Source organism: Ochotona curzoniae, unplaced genomic scaffold, assembly GCF_017591425.1.
Source record: "Ochotona curzoniae isolate NIBS_2020 unplaced genomic scaffold, NIBS_Ocur_1.0 contig_2855, whole genome shotgun sequence".
In the NCBI taxonomy this organism is placed as follows: Eukaryota; Metazoa; Chordata; class Mammalia; order Lagomorpha; family Ochotonidae; genus Ochotona; species Ochotona curzoniae.
In genome coordinates this window covers 1,618,138-1,639,467 of record NW_024465615.1, presented here as the reverse complement: position 1 = coordinate 1,639,467, position 21,330 = coordinate 1,618,138, and the positions used below count along the sequence as shown (strand labels likewise).

At 40.5% G+C, this 21,330-nt stretch overlaps 1 protein-coding gene across 3 annotated transcripts in view; it reads right to left on the bottom strand.

The window, feature by feature from the left end:
* Positions 1–21,330, bottom strand: part of MAST2 (microtubule associated serine/threonine kinase 2) — a 170,964-nt gene that overhangs the window by 82,362 nt on the left and 67,272 nt on the right. For all 3 annotated transcript variants that reach the window (XM_040977770.1, XM_040977771.1, XM_040977769.1), the window contains exon 4: positions 12,516–12,547. In XM_040977770.1, the coding sequence (XP_040833704.1) occupies positions 12,516–12,547 (32 nt within the window). The remainder of the gene's footprint in view (positions 1–12,515; positions 12,548–21,330) is intronic.

Below are 21,330 nucleotides of genomic sequence, written 5' to 3'. Positions count from 1 at the left end.
GTCATTTTGCCAGGCAAATAAATGAGTCTGAAAAATCAGCCCTATTTTATGATTTTACCATTATATACAGAGCTCCAAATTCTGTTCTCCTGTGTGTGTGTGTGTGTGTGTGTGTGTGTGTGTGTGAGAGAGAGAGAGAGAGAGAGAGAGAGAGAGAGAGAGAGAGAGAGAAAGAGACAGAGAGACTTCTGCCTACTGATTTCACTCTGCAAATACACAACAGCAAGACCTGGGTCTGGCTGAAGCCTGGAGCCAGGAACTTCATGTAGGCCTCCATGTAGGTGGAAGGAAGGAAGATGCACCTGCCTTCCCAGGTGCATTATGATGCGGGATCAGAAATGCAGGAAAGCCAGAACTCGATCCTTCACTCAAACATGGAATACGGTTGTGCCAAGCAGGCTTAACCCACTGTACCACAATGGTCACCTTTGTGCCTTTTAAAAAAAATGGGAATAATAATAGCACATATATCACAAGACTGTGGTGTAGACTATGTATAATCTATAAATTGTTTCGACTAGGAGCTGCTGTTGTAGCGTATCAGGTTAAGCAACCACTTGAGACGCATAAGAGAGGGTCAGTTCCAGTCCTGGTTGCTCTACTTTCTGCTAATATTCTGGAAGGCAACAATGACAAATATATTGGTTTAATTTAACAGTATCATTAAAAAATTAATTGTGATCTTAAAAGTTACTGCCATTAAGTAAAGCATATATTTGTTTCTCAATATGAGAATAATAAAGAATTAAACCTGGAACATGAATTTTGTTTGCCCTAATTTATAATATATGAGCTATGAGCCACATAAATTTTATCAAAGGGCTCAGTGTGGTATCCTAGCAGCTAAAGTCCTTGCCTTGCACGCCCAGGATCCCATATGGGCACCGGTTCTAATCCCCCAGCTCCACTTCCCATCCAGCTCCCTGCTTGTTGCCTGGGAAAGCAGTCGAGGACGGAAAGCTTTGGGACCAGGCACCCATGTGGGAGATCCGGGAAGAGGCCCTGGGCTCCTGGCTTCAGACTGGCACAGCCCCAGCCATTGCAGCCACTTGGGGAGTGAATCATTGGATGGAGGATTATTCTCTCAGTCTCTCCTCCTCTCTGTAAATCTGACTTTGCAATAAAAAATAGAATATTTGCCAAAAAAAAAAAAAAAATCAAGTGTCTGAGTACTTATTTAACTAAAATAACATTAAAAAAATTTAAGAATAATTTGCTTGGGGGCCCAGCGCCATGGCCTAGCAGCTGAAGTCCTTGTCTTGAACGTGCCGGAATCCCATAAGGATGCCAGTTCGTGTCCTGGCAGTGCCACTTCCCATCCAGCTCCCTGCCTGTGGCCTGGGAGGGCAGTGGAGGACGGCCCAAAGCCTTGGGACCCTGCACCCACGTGGGAGACCTGAAGGAAGTTCCTGGCTCCTGGCTTCGGATCGGCGCAGCACTGGCCATTGTGGTCAGTTAGAGAGTGAATCTTCAGACGGAGGATCTTTCTCTTTGTCTCTCCTCCTGTCTGTAATAAAAAAAACTTAACTTTGCAATAAAAATAAATAAATCTTAAAAAAAAAGAATAGCTCATTTGATTCGTTTATACTGCATGTATATGTTGAAATAGTGTGCTGTGTTCCATAAAGGAATACACGTTAATTTAAATTTTGAAAAATAAAACAATAAAAAGTGAAAGCTAGCATAATTATAAGTGGCCATAGATTTTTCACAAGAAACCCGTTTCTGATTTCTCACACAATTAAGGACACAATACACAAATACAGATGTTTCTAGTAAGACATAAAATACTTATTCAGGTTTTATCTTACCCAAAATCAGCCCTCAAAATATAGAAAATGACACAACTTTCAGCATATTTTTAACACCTAATTCATCTCTGTGATATCCTAGAATATCTCAGGGAGACAAGGGCTGGGAAGGTTCACTTGTATTTTACCAAAGTGTTTTTTTTTTTTTTCAAGATTTATTCACCAGGCCATTGCAACAAACCCTGAAGATTTTTTCCCCCCATGGGAAAAACTGTCAAATCAGGAAATGATTACCTTGCTCTAAGTTAAGTTTGAAAGGGGGAAATGCTATTAACATAAATATTCTAGAAACTGTAAGATAATAAAAAGTTCCTACAGATTTATAAATGCCCTGTAATCTACAGTGTGTTTCTGAGTCCTAATAGTATTTGTCAGACGTTAGGAAACATTTTGATGATATCTGTTATTATCTAAAATACTTATTTAGGAATAATCATAGCTTTAAGTGAAAGGGGAAATTCCTGTGCCTATGGAACCGTATCATGAAAAATAAAAATTTTAAAAATTTTAAAAGTAAAATAATGAAAAAAAAAGTTCAAAAATCCTGAACCTTAGTTTTAAAAGGTGAATTTAGAATCTTTTACATCAGTGGAGTTTTACAAAAACACAGATGTCTATTATGAATTTTCTCCTGACTTACTGAATCTCTTTGCTCGATAGCTTTCGCGTATTTGGGGGTATTCCTCAGTATGGGTATCATGCCACAAGATTATCTTATCTTATACAGCAAATTTTTTTCTTCTATAAAAAATTATGTTCTACTGTTTTCTTTAAATAAAATTACTCTTAGAGATACTTTGATAGATCTTTTTAGATTGACTAATTTGCTTGTCACAGAAACCAATTTGATTGCTTTGTGAACTGTATTATTCTCAGTATGGTCTTCCATCACAACTTTGATTAACCAGAACTATTTCAAGAGTCTATCATCTTTACAGAGTTTGTTTTATGCTGCTACTTGTCTTTGTAATACACAGCAAGCCACAGTCTGTGTTTTCAACAAAGGGCTGTCTCAGGGCCATAGCAGGTTTTCAAAACTATTGACATGTCAAGAATAGACTGGGTACAGGTTTCCAATTGCATTGCTTGGACAACTGGGCATCTTCCAGACCATTCCAGTGGACTGAGTCACTATTTCCAGAATCCTTTTTCAGTCAAGAAGCAGACGACAAACCTAACGTCCAATGGAATGAGAACTACTATACACAGGACAATGGACAATGACTTAACCACTTGTTTATAACATTGTCTTAATATCTGTTTCTAGATATACAACAGCCAATTCTACTCATTTTTAAGCAATCTAAGCTCCTATAAAATAACACATTCCTAAACATAGTTGAGTCTCAACAACTCATCTCCAACCAGCAAGTGAGAAAATTTTGGTGAGGAGCCTTGCTTTCTCTTTTTTTTTTAAATTATATTTTTGACAATCATTACATAGTTAATTAGGGCACAAAGGTTCAAGGGCTACAGAAAAGTGGGTAAGACTATCATTTCCACATTTCTTTACCATATCTGGGGAAAAGGGGGAGGTAAAGGGAGAAGCCCAACCCAGTCTCCCACCCATCATCCCAGGTCCCCGATGTGGGGCATGTTCTGAGGGTCTTGCTCAAGTGGTTTTGATAGTTCAACAGTTATGAATTGCTCCAAGTCTTGCCATTCCAAGCACAATGAGGTCACTGAAGAATCCACTGATTGACATAGTCCATCTTAGAGTCTCCGTTTGCCCTGTTTTTCACTGCCAACATATGGCAGGTGTAGTTTATTGATTTGCTCTGTCCTCTGTCTTTTCATGGTTAGGGATCTGAGTCCAGCAGTTTCGATTGAGGGGATCCCTAAAGAAATTTTGTCTGAGGTGAACCCAGACCAGATTCTTGTGTGTACTTGAAAAGTACAGGGCTCAGTACAGTCCATCGCCCCAATTAGCTGGCGGTTGCAATTGCTGGGTTGGTTCAGCACTGTCTTCCACTGGAACCAATGGGTGTTGCAGTCCATTGGTGTCTACCCAGCACACACTCGGCCCTCACATAAACCAGTGGGAGCTGCAGCCTAATCGAAGTGACCCCCCATAGCCTCCACCAGGCCTACCCCCTATCCTGGTTCCCATGCTTGCCAGTATGTGCCGCAGACTAGTCCAGTCTGTCCCACATCTCATTCAGCTCTCACACATGTCAATGGTCATTGAAGCCTAGTTCAATCCAACCAGCTCCACTATCCAGCCCACACACATGCTGATGGGTGCCCTTCTGTCTAGCCACCCCAGCCCCTGTCCTGGTGTTTCTGCCCTCCAGTGGGAGTGGTAACCCAAGAGGAATGAGCCCACTATTTCCCTCATAGGCCACTCCTACTCCCACATTATGCACTCTTCAGGTGGTTCTGCAGTTTAACTTGACAGAATTGAACCCAATGCCAGCTTCTGCCAGCTGATGCTGTGGCAAAGCCCAACCAACCCTCACCCACTCTATTTTATGCTTGCACCAGGAGAAACAATCAGCTCAGCCTGGGAAGCCTTACTTTTATAAGACAACACAGTTATCTGAATAGGCTTGATGAAAATTCATTCTTTTTCACCAGAACATGACCGTAAGAAAATGGCCATTCAACTAAGGACTTGCCTGAAATGTCACATTTGAGAGTGATGCAGACTTAATCAGGTTTAATAAGCAGTGTTAAACAATTATAGCTGACTTATGGATCTAATACCATATAGAAGCCTCTCAGGAAAAACAGCTCAGCAACTGGCTTTACAAGGTCTAGTTTACACATGGAAAGAAAGGTTACATCTCGGCAATTCCAGGATCCTAGGATATTTTGGAGATCTTGGCAACAGAGGGATTCATCCAAAGTCACAGGTACTGTCAATAAAATCTGAAAGAATATTTTAGCTTAATTTCTAAGCTTGTAATATTCTACAAATAATAGAAGTCACGATACACTACATAAATAATTAGGCCAAAATTGCTTGAGATTATTTTAAAAAGGCATGAGGCTATAAGGAAATTAATAAGCTACCAAAAAGTGGGGGCAGTAGGGGAGTGGGGAATCAGGAAGAGAGGGAAGAAAGAGAAGACAAATTATTCGCTATATGGGGTATATCTGAGGAAATACGATGCAATGTTTAGAGAAAATTATCTCACATTATTTTGTTTCAGTCTTCTATTGCTTCTATTGCCTGATGCATTTTATTAATCTGCAAGTTAAATGGAACTTATAACAATGCAAAATAATCCTTATCTGCATACAATTAAATTTTGTGCAGTGGAGGTTCAACTGACTTCCCTTTTCCCTGTGGAATAGTAACATTTGGTAATCATTTAAAAATTTATTTTAACATTTCTGGATTCTAAGTAACTGCTTTTTTCATTCCCATTTGAACTGGCTATTGGATTGGCCTATTTCCCTTACTAGTAATAAGTTAAGTATTTAATATGTGCATTTAAAAAAAACCTAGAAACTCTCCATGCATTTTTAATATCTATTTATTATCATTATTATTATTTTAAAATTTGATTCCATCAGGTCTGATTTCCCATGCATGCATTTTTTAATTTCTTATTTTGAAACTAGAAATGCTTCTCACTGTAGCAAGAGAACACCTTTCATTTTACAGTTGGTTAGTTCCACTTAAAAATTATAAACCATTCTACTTCTGTGTTTTCATCCTAGGCTGTAAAAATGTTATGAACAGGCCAAAATAACTGCCTGCTTTGAGGAAAGTAACAAAAATGAGCTCTCAAGGAGCTTCAGTTACTATGTAGAGACATTTCTACATACACAACTATGCTCATTTTTTAAAGAAAAAAAATTTTATTTTTACTTGGAAAGGAGATTTACAGAGGAGAGGCAGAAAGATGTCCATCCACTGGTTTACTTCCTAAATGGCCACAACAGCCAAGTAGAGCTGATATGAAGTCAGGAGACAAGAGCTTTTTCTGGTTCTCCCTGGTGGGTACAGGGGCCCAAAGACCTGAGCCCACCTCTGCTGCTTTCTCAGGCAACAAGCACAGAGCTGGATGGAAAGTAAAACAGTTGAGACACAAACCAGTGCCCATTTGGGCTGCCAATGCCTTGAGGTGGAGGATTAACTTGTTAAGCCACCACATTGGCCCCATGTGTTCGTTTTTTAACCAGGTTCTAGTACAAAATTTCATGAGAATTGTTGATATGCTATCAGTACCAAACTCTATCAACCTCTGCGTTCCTACCAGGCAACTGGAGACTCTATGAGATCCGTTTCTATATGACCAATTTAAAAAAATACACTTGCAAATGTAATATAAAGCTAGCACTCTGGATTCACAGCACATAAAGCTCCCCAAACTTCCTGATTTTCAAAGATCCACAGGAACTGTTGTAACTGAACCCAGTGTCAGTTGCAACAGACACCACTGATACCTCTAAAAGGGGTAATTATATAATTGTAGCAGGTGGTATCTCTTCTCAGCACATTGTCCAGAATCACAGATCAAGGCATCAAGTTCCATCAGAGTAGGAAAGTACACAGTGCTAAGGCAGTTTCATTAGGATAAACTTTGCCATGTCACATCCTCAAGCCCCAAGCGTTCTTTCATGCCCACTGCCCATCACAACAGACACAAGACACTCACTTTCATCCAATATTTGGTGTCCTAGGCTACTGCCCAAATGAATAAATCAACAATACAAAAGGACAACTATGCTTGGGGCCCTAAAAATAAAAGCAAGCAACATCAAAATTCACACACACTCCAACCACAGCACAAGCTATCTCTACACTCCAACAGTCCAGTGCTCATACCTCTAAGAAATAAAGCAAGGCATTTAGCTATATGAAAGGGCAACTGCCTTAAGTTGCCTTGCAAATTGGAAAAGCTTGACTTTTGTGAGGAAGTAGGGACACACACATCATTGACATGTAGCTCTCAAGCGTGCAACCTAGGTATTGGTGATGACATTCACAGCAGAACCACCTTATTACACGAAAGGAGTTACCAAAAAGAAGCCACCTCCTGCAACATCACTGACAAATGCTGGGACAGGGCGCCCATTTTGTCAGACTGGACTGCAATAACCCTTACAAAGTGCAAGATCCAGGACTGAAAGCCTAGTGCGGAAACTGTGGGAACTCCTCTGTTGGGATGCAGCTTCCACTGGAATGCATGAGAGCCAGGGCTGGACAAGGGGGCAGTACCTGTCAGCATATATGTGGACTAAGCTGGAAGACCAATAGGTGTTATATGAGAGCCTGATTGGGATGTGGCATGGACCAAACTAGTCTGCTATACATATTGGCATGTGCAAGGACTGGGGCAGTGGGTGGGTCTGGGGTGGGGTATTGGGGTTTGCCCCAACTAGGCTACAGTTTCTGCTAGTGTGCACAACAGCCAGACCAATGGCAGGCTGCGTAGGGCTGGGCCAACCCAGCATTCATCAGTTTGCATAGCACATGGGACTGGGTATGGAATTGACTAGGCAGCTCCAATCACCAATGTGTGATGGACTACACTGGATCCTCCGCTGGCTAGCACATGCAAGACTCAGGTCTAATATCATACCAGGTGAGGTTCCTAAGGGACGACTAGACTGAAAACTTCGGTCACAGGGAAGATCATAGGATTTGTGGTTCAAGCTTGGACCACATGCATGTGTCAGGCGTCCTCCTCAATTTCTGATATCTCTGCAGTGGACAGCATCCCCAGGTGTATGTGGGGAACAAGATGGCCAGCCCATTTAGACCTGCAGAGGCTGTTGAGTGCAATGTCAGAGATAGAGCACAGAGCAGTTTAGACAACTCTCTTGATAAGCTTTGGCTTATCAAGTGTCTGGGTGAATGGATGCATGGTCAGCCAATGAACCTTGGCAGGATTTTCTCAACCTTAGGAGCAACAAAACCAACAGTGTCTCAAAATTATCAAAATCGCTCAAGCAATACCCTCAGGACATTCTTCTCCACATTGGGTTTTCTAATATGACATCCAGCGGACATTCCCCATCCCCAGTAACTCTGGGTGGATTAGACCTCTCAGTCACGGTACCAACCTGGATCTGTTGTGCTACTGACATTAAAGCGGTGGACCATTCCTCAGACAAACTGAGTATTTATGGAGACTTAAAATTTCTGAATGAACAAAAACCAACTCAACATCCAGTCTGTTTTTTTCTGCTTGTAAGAGCTAAAACTTAAGATCATAAAGAAGCAGGGCCTTGGGCACTGGCACGGTGGCCTATCAGCTAAAGTCCTTGCCGTGAATATGCTGGGATCCCATATGGGCACCAGTTCTAATCCTGGCAGCCCCACTTCCCATCCAGCTCCCTGCTTGTGGCCTGGGAAAGCAGTCAAGGACAGCCCAAAGTCTTGGAACCCTGCACCCTCCTGGGAGACCAGGGCAAAGTTCCTGGCTCCTGGCTTTGGATGGGCGTAGCACTGGCTGTTGTGGTCACTTGGGGCGTGAATTATCGGATGAAAGATCTTCCTCTCTGTGTCTCCTCCTCTTTATGTATCTGACTTTGCAATCAAAATAAATCTTAAAAAAAAAAAAAAGAAGAAGAAGAAGAAGAACAAGCAAGGCTTCTACCCACAAAAGGGAATCTCAATCATTTGGAAATCCAAATGAGAAAAAAGCAAAAGAAGAAAAAAAGAAAAGAAAAAACCAATGTACTTAATATTAAATCTTTCATTCCTCATAAAGCTTTTTAAGATGGTTTCATTGCATACAGGCTTTAAGAAATCAATTGGGGTCTGGCTCAGTAGCCTAGCAGCTAAAGTCCAAGCCTTGAACGTGCCAGGATTTCATATGGGTAATGGTTCTAATCTTGGAGTCCCTGCTTCCCGTCCAAATCCCTGCTTGTGGCCTGGCAAACCAGTCAAGGACAACCCAAAGCCTTGGGACCTGCATATATGTAGGAGACCCAGAAGAGGCTGTGGGCTCCTGGCTTCGGACGGGCGCAGCACCGGCCACTGCGGTCACTTGGGGAATGAATCATTGGATGGAAGATCTTCCTTTCTGTCTCTCCTCCTCTCTGTATATCTGACTTTCCGATAGAAACAGAAATCTAAAAAAAATCAATATGAAATGTAAATAAAGTTACCCAAGTCAATGAAAACTCAGTTAAAAAAAAGGCCACCTCCACAGAGCTAGACAAAGGAAGTCACTCATACTTGTTCTAGTTATGAAAACACAAAACACAGCTTTCCTCAGCTTGTTTAAGCAAACACATGCACACATAAAAAGTGTTCACTTTGAACAAAGATATCAAAAACTTCCCTATACCTCATATTCTAGACTAGATTGGCCCAGATGGGTTTCAACTTAAAATAGCTCTCTAAAGTTGAAAATGATTTAATTCCAGGAAGTCATATCTAAATAAGTGGAATGACCCAGGCCAAAAAAATTTTTATAACCAACCTGTCCCAACAAAGCCCCATCATGGCAGGCATGAATGTTGTCATTCTTCATATTCTCTTTCCTGATATGATCATAGCTACTTACTCCAGATCTTACCAAATGTCACCTTAATGAGAAACCTAATTCCTGGACAATGCAATTTAAAAATTAAACCCCCTTCCTACAAAAACATACAACCTTATCTTCCTACTTGGCTTTATTTTTGCTTCACAGCGCCCAGTACAACACAGCATGTCCTAGATGTTTCTGTTTGTCTGTCTCTCTTGAACAAAATGCAAACACCATGACTGCAGTTCCGTTGTCTGCTTTAGTCACTACTGTTTCTAGTATCTAGAACAGTATATGCACATATAACAAACATAAACAAAAGAGTGGAAAGAGGTAAAACTACAAACAAAAAGACAACAACTTGTTCTACCAAAACAAACAAACAAACAAACAAAAAGCACCTAGTACATAGTAGAGCCTGAATCTCAAGCCCAAGTAGTTCATATGCTTTCACAAATACCTAGAAACTAATTTTTGAGTTTCTATTCTTTTTTAAAAAAAAGATGTGTTTATTTGGAAGGCAGAGCATCACAGATTGAACTGGAACTAAAGCTGGAAAGATCTTCTTCCATCTGGTTCACACACCAAATGGCCAGAGTAATTGGGGCTGGGTCTGATTGAAGCCAGGAGCCAGTAACTTGACCTGAGTCTCCCACATGGCGGTAGTGGCCCAACTACTTGAGCCATCATTTACCGCCCTCCCTGTCGCCCTAGCACAGAGTTGGATCAAAACAAAGCAGACAGGACTCACATCAGTCACTAGCAGCCCACCACACTATCACACAGATCCCACAAGTCTACTTTACAATAACTACCACATCACATGGGCAAGCATAACAACTCAAGTCTCCAAAATTACTTATCTTCACTTATGTTATTTAGCTATTTTCAAATTTACATTAACTAACTTAAACTTTTTCTCATCAGATCACCAAACTAGCTGCAAACTTCCAGCTTTTAGTGTCCATAAAGTATGAGAGAATATTCCAATGGATATTAACCTTTATACCCAGAAGCACAAACTGTAAAAACAGTTCTTACAGAAGCCATTCTAAAAAAGAGGCACAAGGGACATAAATACAAGCCTCTCTCTTTCTGAGACTCTGAAGACAATAATAAATACTTTCAGATCATTCTAGTCCAGGTAATAAGAACAAGAAACAACGGAGCAAACCTGAGTCCCTTATTTTCCTAGCATGAATCTATCATACTTACTATAGTACAAATTAAGCTTATCCAAACACATGTATTATCGCTCTTACTTTTCTGACTTCTTTCCTGAAAAATGATAATAGTGCCTTGCTTTCTGCTGCATATTCTCTACAAAGACTTGTCCAGCTCCATACTGAAGAAGAGCCATGGAACTTCAATTACTTGTGGCAGATGACTAAGCACAAAGATCACGTAGCTAATCCTCTCACTTGTAACAGCAGAAAGGATCTTTCCTGTTTAAAGCTACATATGACTTGTCAGTGTCAGAAGCTAGATTAGTATCCATGTTTTTGCATTCCCTTCCAAAACAAAATCTTCGTCACTGCTCCAGTATTAGAGATAAGAAAGATATTTTTTGTGTTAAAGAACTAGAGAATTTCTGGCTTTTTGAACTATGTAAGCTCTCCGAAAGAGAACAATGCATCTAATTGAACCTACAGTCTCAGAATTTAGATTTGTTCCTAGCACCCAGTAGGAATTAATCTGTATTTACCAGATTATCAAATGTTCAACTATGAGTTACTTTATCAAAAAAGGGGGAAAATCTTGGATCCTCATCCATTAAACATTTTTAAACAGTTATAAAAGACTTGAAACGTAAAATAACAATAAGACAAAAAATTCTTATTGTTTAAAAACAAAGTGACTAAAAAGTTTTTCCACAATCAAATAAAAATAAGTGTAACTTCTTTTCCTCCTTCCCAGCAACTCCTCTCATGGGTCGCACAAGCAGCTGCTGGCCCAGTACCACCCCAGCAGGGACCCTGATAATGTAGCATCAGTAGCACCCAAGGCTACAGAAGACTCCGAAACTAGAGGAGCCAGAATTGAAATCTACTGCTAAACTTGAATTTAAAGGAAATATATGGGGTCTTAAATAATAAAACTGACCTAAAGTTAACCCAACATATTTATAAGAATCCTAAAAATAACCCATCTCAGAATAAAACTACTTGTATAAGTAATGAATCATTACCACATAACACTAAGTGATCCTTCTAAGAGCTTTAATAAGAAGGAAAAGCATGTGTCATGTTCTTCATTTTGTTCACAAGGCAACTAAGGGTTAAATACAAATCATCTGGCTAGGTTTTCAAAGCAAGGTAAAGTAACAGTCAGGACTGAATCTTAAGTGTTTTCTGCCTTATAATCAAAGTTCTAGCATGAACTTCCATAAGCTAGCCAAAAATGTTGTACAAAAACTAGGGCAAGGTATTCTAGAACTTTTTTTACAAAACAAAATTCTAAAATTACAGTGATGGAATCACTATTCATATTCTCCATACATTTTAAGAATACATATGATGTATATAGAAAGAATACTTAGTAAATAAAGATGAATATTCTTGTGACCTCCTCCATAATTATATCATTTATTTCTCTAAGGAAGAATTTCAAACCATTGTTTTTTGTCATAGTTCTTTTTTCTTTAGTATTCCCCAAATTTGGCTACTAGTAAATCCTAATGGTGATAGGTTTTTGCAATCCAACATGTACAAAGCATTCCAGATGTCTCTGATAAGTCAAATTTGCAATACTCTTCCAACAGAATTCTTAAAATAGTTTAAGAAAGTATAAGCAATTAAAATCTAGGGACAAACAGCTTTTATCAATCTCCCTTACCTCTGTAGTCAGCATAAAAATGAGCATATTGGGAACCTACTCTCCAAATTTAGCCGCCCTTGCCCCAACTTGTCAGAAAAATTCATCTCTATAGACACAGTTTCAACTTAAACATCTTTACGTTCTTACTTTGAATCTACTAAAATTCTAAATCCCAGAACACAAGTATAAGACATGTATATGGCAGCTATTCAACAACGCTAGTGAAAATTAACATAGGAAAGAGGTTTACGGAAAGAAAGGTAAGAGAAAGGGGGAGGACTTGATAACAGTGGGAGGAGTGGCTGGCCTGATGGCTCCCCTGGCACAAATAGCAGCAGGAAACAAAAATATTTCTGAATGGGATTCCTCCCAATGTTACTAAAAGCAGTTCCCAAGAAAGATTTATAAACACGGATAATTATAGTCATAATGGTGACATCAATCTACTTACAAGCTGCCTCTTCTTGGAAGGCTTAATTCTTTCTGCAAAATAAAACACATACAAATTATACAGAAATAAGGGCCCATCTGAGTCACACAGGTTTTTCAAATGTTCTAGGTGATTCACAAAATTATCTCAATAATTACCTCAAGGTAAATGACATAATATCTTCTACATTTTGCTGAAATAAAGAGCTATCAGAATAACTAGCCTTATTAATCCTTCCTCTCTAAAAGAAGTATCTCACAGGTTACTTGTAATATTTTTTCCACTAGATGGAACCATCTCCCCATAAAGATTCCAAGGACTTTTTTTTTTTTTTATCCTTACAAATTTAATTGGGGTAAAAAAGGGTCAAGGTCTAAAGGGGGATATAGAGGAAGAAGCCCCACCCAGTCTCCCGCCCACCCCAAGTCCCGGGTGTGGGGCACGCTCCGAGATACTCGATCAAGTGGTTCCAATAGTTCACCATTCATAGGTCGTTGCCAGTCTCGCCACCCCAATCATGATGTAGTCATTGAAGAGTTCATTGATTGACACAGTCCCTTCTAGGGTCTCCATTTGCCCAGTCTCTGCTGCCAACAGATGGCTGAGGTTGTTGCTTGATTTGTCCTGTCTTTTCCTGGTTAGGACTCCGAGTCCGGTGTCTCGAATGGGAAGATCCTCGAAGAAATTTTGAGGTATTCCCAGTCCAGATTCCTGCTGTTTTAGTAGCATAGGGCCCGTCACAGTCCACTGTCTAAGGACTCTTTAGGTAGGTATTAACTACAAATAATTTGGAAAGCAACTCCAATAATTAGCAGCAGAGATACGAAATGGGATATGGGGAAGGTAAAAAATTACACAAATAAATAATTATTTTTTAAAAACAGAAAATAAATGACTATACATAGTATTGGCATGAAAAACAATCCTTATATTAATAGCTGGAGTCCTTATACTTTGTCTTTCACAGGTATGAAGTTCCAAATCTCACCTTAACTATTCATTTTATTTATTCATTTATTTATTTGTTTGAAAAGCAATGCTACAGAGAGGGAGAGAGAGAGAGAGAGATTTCATCAACTACTTCACTCTCCAAATGGCCCACAAGCCAGGTCTGGGTGAGGCCAAAGTCAGGAGTCAGGAGCTTAAAACAGGTTTCTCACATAAGTATCAGGGCTGGTCCAAATAATTCCACCATCTTGTGATTTTTTTTCTCATGCCACTGCCGGCAGCTGGATCAGAAGTGGAGCAGTAGGAACATGAACCACAATTCAAACAGAATACTGGTGCCAACGGTAGTGACTTTTACCCACTATGCTGCAATACTGGCCCCTTAACTAGTCATAATGTTATTTATCCTATACAAATGTGTTGTTACACTTAGTTGTATCATAAATAATTAGTGTTGTTTTACATATTTGCAAACTAAATATACACATTAATTAATTAAGTATTCATTGAGTATTAATATGTTGATTAAACAATTAATATTGTTCAATCATTTTTTACTTCAGATTAAAATCGCTAGTCAGTAGCCCAGTCCACACATTAATACTTACTTGTCACTTCTCCAGTACATGAAAACTAATTTCCTTTCAATGTTTTCTTTTGCATCAAAATAATTCTCCTATGAATACTCTTGTGTTGCTTCCAAGGGCACATTTGGATATGAAACAATTGTCATAAACTGTCAGATATTCCAGTGTTCCCCAAAACAATTCTATCAATTTACCCCCCTCCTAAACACTTTTGTTAGCATTGCCTTTCTCAAACATGTTGGCCAAATTAACCACCCACTCAATTTCTAGAAGCTACAATGTCTGTAACCTAACTGCTGTTTCTACCATAATTTAACTCTGTCCACAGCCTCAGGCTCTAACCATCAGGGAGATACCAATGAAAACCACATTGAGGTACCATCTAACTCCAGTGAGATTTGCCTATATTCAGACCTCTACTAACAACACCTGCTGGCATGGATGTGGGGAGAAAGGTCCTCTCCTTCACTGCTGTGGGAGTGTAGACCAATATAAACACTATGGAAATCAGTATGGAGAGTGCTTGGAGAATTGCAAATAAACCTGCCATATGACCCAGCTGTCCTGCTCCTAGGTATATACCCAAAAGAAATGAAAACTGCATATGAGAAAGAGATCTGTAATCCTATATTAACAGCAACACAATCTATAACAGCAAAGACATGGATGGAAACAATCCAGATGCCTATCCAAAGAGGAGAGGTTAAAGAAACTATTGAACATCTACTCTGTAGAGTACTACTTAGCCATTAAAAAGAATAAAATTATACGATTTGCAACTAGCTGGTCCCAACAAGAGACCATTATGCTCAATGAAATAAGTCAATCACAAAAGGACAAATACTGTATGTTCTCTTTACTATAAGGAAACCATCATGCCAATTGTAAGTTCAGTAACCCTTTCCATACTGTTCTTTGGCTGCATCCCATGCGTTTTGATGTTTTTTATTTCATTTTCATTTCTTCCAAATACTTTCTTTTCTCTTGCCTAATTCATCGCCGGCTTATGGATCACACGACGACATCATTTTACCCAAGAGGCTTTTTTTTTTTTTATTGGAAAGGCGGATATACAGAGAGGAGAGACAGACAGGAAGATCTTCCGTCCGATGATTCACTCCCCAAGTGAGCGCAACGGGCCGATACTATGCCAATCCGAAGCCAGGAGCCTCTTCCAGGTCTCCCACGCGGGTGCAGATTCCCAAAGCTTTGGGCCGTCCTCGACTGCTTTCCCAGGCCACAAGCAGGGAGCTGGAAGGGAAGCGGGGCTGCCGGGATAGAACCGGCGCCCATATGGGATCCCGGGCATGCAAGGCGAGGACCTTTAACCACTTGCACCACCGCGCCAGGCCCGAGGCTTTTTTTTTTTTTATATCACCCATGAGTTGGCTATTCAGTGCCATGTTGTTTTTTTTTTTGACTCTATGGTGCTATAACTTTCTGTTTTTGTTGTTGTTCTAATTCATATCGGTTGTTGGCCTTATTTCATGGCTTCTCATTTAAGGGAATGTATAGTAATGGAGTGATGGAGACTACCATATCCAGAGGTGGGAACACAATATAATATGCATCCCTGCTTCCAAATCAAAGATGATCTCCCAATGAAACTGTTGGACATGTCTACACAATGGGTGCTGGACTGTCTGTACCAGCAATGTCGGGGCACGCTTAAATAACAGACTGATGGAATCATGACTCCTTAGGAAGGACTATACTATTGTTTTGGGGTTTTGTTTTTTTTTTTTTTTTTTAGGACTATACTATTGTAACAATAGCGGAAAATCAGTCCGGGGGTGGAAATTTGGGAAGGGAGGAATCCCAGACTGTAGAGTTGTACCATAAAATTCAAAAATTCAAAATAAAAATTAAAACAAACAAAACAGAAAAAGAAGAGGAAGCCTAAAATGGTGCAGGGGGGGGACTGATCAATCTTTAAGACTGATGTTCTAGTCACCCCTCAAAATCATTACACAATGCATAAAAATACTGAAATAGCACACTGCAAACCCAAAATATGCACATTATGTCTCTTACTTTACTCAATTAAAGGTAATTTTAAGAGAAAGCCAATATCTAAAGACCTAAACGGGTAGCTGCTTCTACATTGTCTCTCTGACTTCTCCTATTTCTCGAGCCTTTAACTCAACAACACTAAACATATCAAACACACTCCTACGTGAAGACTTTACGACAATCTGCTTATTCTGTTTAGAATATTGTTCTTGTTCAGAGTCAGTTTTTTTAAACAGCTGTACCTTGTGATGCCAGTATTCAATATTAGAGGGTCAAAATCTTGGCTTTTCTGCTTTGGATCTAGTTCCCTTGCTAATTCGACTGGGAAAGATGATTCAAGTATTTGAGCCTCTGCCATCTATGTGGCAAACCTGGCCCAGTCTGGCTGCTGATGCCACATGAACCAGCTGATGGAAGATTTCTCTCCCTTCCAGATTAAATCTTTTTTTTTTTAAATCCTGCCTACAGACATCCATTTGACTATTTCCCTACCAAACTGAGTCTTGGCTCAGTTTTCACCTGAATTATTAATGAAATCTATACTGAGAGTCCTACAAAAGGGATCTGCAAAAAGTACATGGAAAATGCATATTGTGAGGAAATTACGTATGAATTTTACAATATTTTGAATCAAATAAGTTAACCTTTTCATTCCATGATGCAGGAACTTTTTGAAGCACCCTCAATTTACTGCAATTTATTCTCCATCCAATATCTTCTTACTCTAGTTCTACTTACGTTGCTTGTTTGTTTTCTGTATTCTCAATAGAATGCAGGCCCAATTAGGGATTTTAGCACTTGTTTTTTTTTTTTTAAGGATTTATTTCTGAAAAGCAGAATCATAAAAGACACAAAAAGGAGTGACAGTGAGCAAGCTAGCAGTGGTCAGAACTTGGCATATCTGAAGCAAGAAATCAAAAACTTCCTCTGGGCCTCCCATGTGGGTACAAGAACCCAAGGACTTGCAGCAGTTGGGACATGAACTATAGCCTTCAATGCTATGGCCCTGCCCAATTTCTTTCTTTCTCTTTTTTTTTTATTAGAAAGGTACATACATGGGCCCGGCATGGAGGCCTAGCAGCTAAAGTCCTCACCTTGAACTTGTCGGGATCCCATATGGGCACTGGTTCTAATCCCGGTGGCCCCGCTTCCCATCCAGCTCCCTGCTTGTGGCCTGGGAAAGCAGTCGAGGACGGCCCAAAGCCTTTGGACTCTGCACCCACGTGGGAGACCCAGAAGAAGATCCTGGCTCCTGGCTTCAGATCAGCGCAGTACCAGCCGTTGCAGTCACTTGCGGAGTGAACCATTGGAAGGAAGATCTTTCTCTCTGTCTCTCCTTCTTTCTGTGTATCTGACTTTACAATAAAAATAAATCTTTAAAAAAAAAAAAAAAGGTAGATTCACAGAGAGAAGGAGATACAGAGAGGAAGATCTTCCGTCTACAGCACCTATTTGCAAAAGCTGAAGTGAGGCAGGCCATGCCAGACCAGGCCACAGCACGCAACAGCACACGCAACAGCACTCGCAACACCCGGTGGGGAGGGGGCAAAGCTGGTAGGGGGAATGTGGAGGGCTCCCCTGCTGGACAGCCACTCCCATTGGAGAGCGTGAGCTGGGATGGGGACAGATCATACCATGTAGAGCTACAACACCTGTGGGCCTCATGTGAGCTGGACCAGAGAAAACCCAGGTTGGGTGGACTTTTCTACTGGTGCAAGTATAAGTCAGAGTGGGTGTGGGCTGGTTGGGCTCTGTCACAGCATCAGCTAATAAGGGGGTCTAACTCTGTCAAGTCAAATTGCAGAACCACCTGAAGAGTACATGATCCAGGAGTGGGAGTGGGCCCAGGAGGGAAACAGTGGGCACCTCCCTCCTGGGTTGCCACTGTCTGGTGCACATAAGAACCAGGATTGGGGCAAGGATGGCTAGACAAAGAGTGGTACCTGTCGGCAGGTGTGTGAACTAGATAGTGGGGCTGGATGGGTTGAACTAGGCTTCAATGCCTATTGACATGTATGAAAGCTGAATGGGATGTGAAACAGACTGGATCAGTCTGCTGTACTTATTGGCAAGCATGGGAACCAGGGCAGGAGGCGGGTTTGGTGGGGGTATTGCGGGTCACTCCAACTAGTGGTTTACATGGCCAAGCGTGTGGTAAGGCAGGATTGGGATGGGCTCCAACACCCAGTGGTTTGTGTAGAAGACGGGCCTGGAGGTAGAACTGTCCCAGAAATTGCAACCACCAGTATACGCATAGGTGATAGGGGCGACGAACTGTGCCGGACCTTGTACTGGCAAGCACACACAAGAATTTGGTCTGGGATCACTTCAGACGAAGTTTCGTTGGGGATCCTCCCAATCGAACTTCTAGACTCAGGGAACCCAACCATAAAGAGAATTGCAGGTTCCATGGTCTCACCTTGGAGTCCATGAGTCAAACCTGAGCCGCCTCAGTGGCTCAGATGGAGCAGTGGACAGCATGTCCAGGTGCACATGAAGAATATGGTAGTACACTGGAATCTGCATAGGGCACCTGGTACCACAACAAAGTACAAAACAAATTTATCAACTACACCAGCCAAGTATTGGCAGTGAAAATCTGGGCAGGTGGAGATGCTAAGGTGGACTATGTCAGCCAGGGGATTTTAAAGAGATTTTATAATGCTTGGAATGGCGAGGCTGGCAGCAATTCAGAGCAGCTGAACTATCGAAATACTTGAGCAGTGGCCTCGGAGCATGCCCCACAACAGAGACTCTGGGATGGTTGAAGATGTTCCATCCAATGATTCACTCCTTGATTCACTCCTCAAGCAGCTGCAGTGGCTGGAGCAACCCCGATCAGAACCCAGGAGCCAGGAGCCTCTTCCGTGTCTCCCACGTGGATGAAGGATCCCAAAGCTTTGGCCATCCTAAACTGCTTTACCAAGCCGCAAGTTGGGAGCTAGATAGGAAGCGGGGCCTCCAGGATTAGAACCATATGGGATCCCGGCAAGTTCAAGGTGAGGACTTTAGCCGCTAGGCTAACAGGCCAGGCAATGTTCTTAGTCTTTTATAGTGAGGTCTTCTCAGAAAACCTCATAATGATGTCATCAACATTTAACTTTTTTGTCTGCTTTTTTAAAATTACCTTTTGCGTATTTAAGAAATCTGTCTCCTGATTTAGAAATACATGAACATATACTTTCTTCCGAAGTTATGGTTTCGCTTTTCACAGTAAGTCTGTTAATATAACTGAAGCTTATGTATAGAGAAACAAAAACCCTTTTACATTTTTTTCTATATTGATCATTTATCTTAATGTCATTTATTAAATCACAAGTAATATCAGTCCATTTATATATTATTTCCATGTATACACAGAGGTCTATTTTTTCAACTTACATTGTGTTGCACTGTACTGTCAGCATACTGTTTAATTTTTATAGCTGGGCAATAAAATATTGATATTGAAAATGCAAGTCCACCCACTTTATTCTTCAAAATTGCAATTGATATTCTCAGAGCTTTGTTTCCAATTTTTTATTTCTCAAGTTGACACATGTTGATGCTTCCAGCAAAGACTGTATTTCCTTGGGAGCCAACATGGTGGTGCAGTGGGTTTAGCTGTCAAAATTGATGTCAGGATCCCATATAGGAGGCACCAGTTAGAGTCCTGGCTGTTCTACTTCTGGTGCAGCTAATGTGCTGGAAAGGCAGCAGATGATGAAACAAGGACTCCTGCCACCTACATGGGAGACCGGGTGGCGTCTCAGGATCCTGGGCCTGGCCTGCTCCAGCATCAGCAGATGCAGTAGTGAGGGAAGCGAACCAGCAGAAGGAAGATCTCTTTCTCTCTCTCTCTCTTTCTCTCCCTCTGCCACCCTGTCTTTCAAATAAATAAAACAACATATTCTTTAAAAAAAAAAAAAGGTATTTTGCAAACATAGTAATTTTGTTATATCGAACAAAATATCTTAAACTATATTTTGAAGTTGTAAATAAAGATATGCATTCTAAATCCTAGAGAAATACCCAAACATAGCCTTTCATTTGTAAAAGTGTGACAAAGTAAAATCCTAAAGTTATTACAGTAAAAGGCAAAATGGTGTCATTCAATAGACTCATAGAGAATTACTGCCTCTATGCATTAATCGCATTCATCATGACTAAACCAATAAAATATTTCCAAAGAGAGAATAAAGCTCATTTCCAAAGCAGTAATCACTACCCCCACAAATAAATACACAAGAGTCACAGGCTCTGCTTGTTTCCTTCATGTCAATGGTGACCAAGACAGAGATGACTGTGGGTGGAGATGATCTCTGCCTCAGGAAACTCCTCCCATGAGCCGCCCTAAATATCATTCATATATGCATTTACATTTTTTCATTACTCTTCCTCTGCAGGGGCAACACTTTGAACAAACCCTAGGAAATAAAATCTGATCAGTGGAGATTCTCAAATAACATTTAAAACCAAGAAACAGGACCAAGTGCAGTAGCCTAATAGCTAAAGTACTCGCTTTGCAAAAGTGCCAGGATCCCATATGGACCCAGTTCATATCCTGGCTGCTCCACTTCCCTTCCAGCTCTCTGTCTGTGGACTAGGAGAGCAGTGGAAGATGGCCCAAAGCCTTAGAACCCTGTACCCATGTGGGAGACCTGGAAGAAGCTTCTGTCTCCTGGCTTCGGATAGACCCAACTCCATCCATCACAGCCATTCAGACAGTGAACTAGCGGACAAAAGATCTTTCTATATCTCCTCCTCTGTAAATCTCACTTTCCAATAAAAATAAATAAATCTTAAAAAAAGAAAAAAAAATAGGGCAGGCATTTGGTACAGCAATTAAGATACTGTTTGGGATACCTGCACCATACAATTTTTGAGGTACCCATCAATATGTCATTCTAAAGGGTACCTCGAAAAGTGTAGAAAATCAGTTTTCAGCTTATCTTAGTGCATCTAAAATAAGTAAAATCCATGTATATAAGGAGTCTTTTAAAACCTCATGAAAATGTATATTATGATAAAAAATATATGGAGTTCAAATTTTTCCATCAAAACAAGCTTATCTTTCAAATGCATTTTCCACAAGCTTCTTGAAATACCCTTGTCTAAAATAGAGCAAGTATTCTGCTGAGTAGAACTCATGTTCATACAGGCAAAAAAAAGAATGAAGAGAGCAGAAAAAGGGAATTAAAAGCAGATTGAAATACTTTTTAAATTTTTTTTTGAAAGATGAGAGTAAGAGAGAGAAAGAGGGAGAGACACAGAGAAAGAGAGATCTTCCACCCTTCTGGTTCATTCCC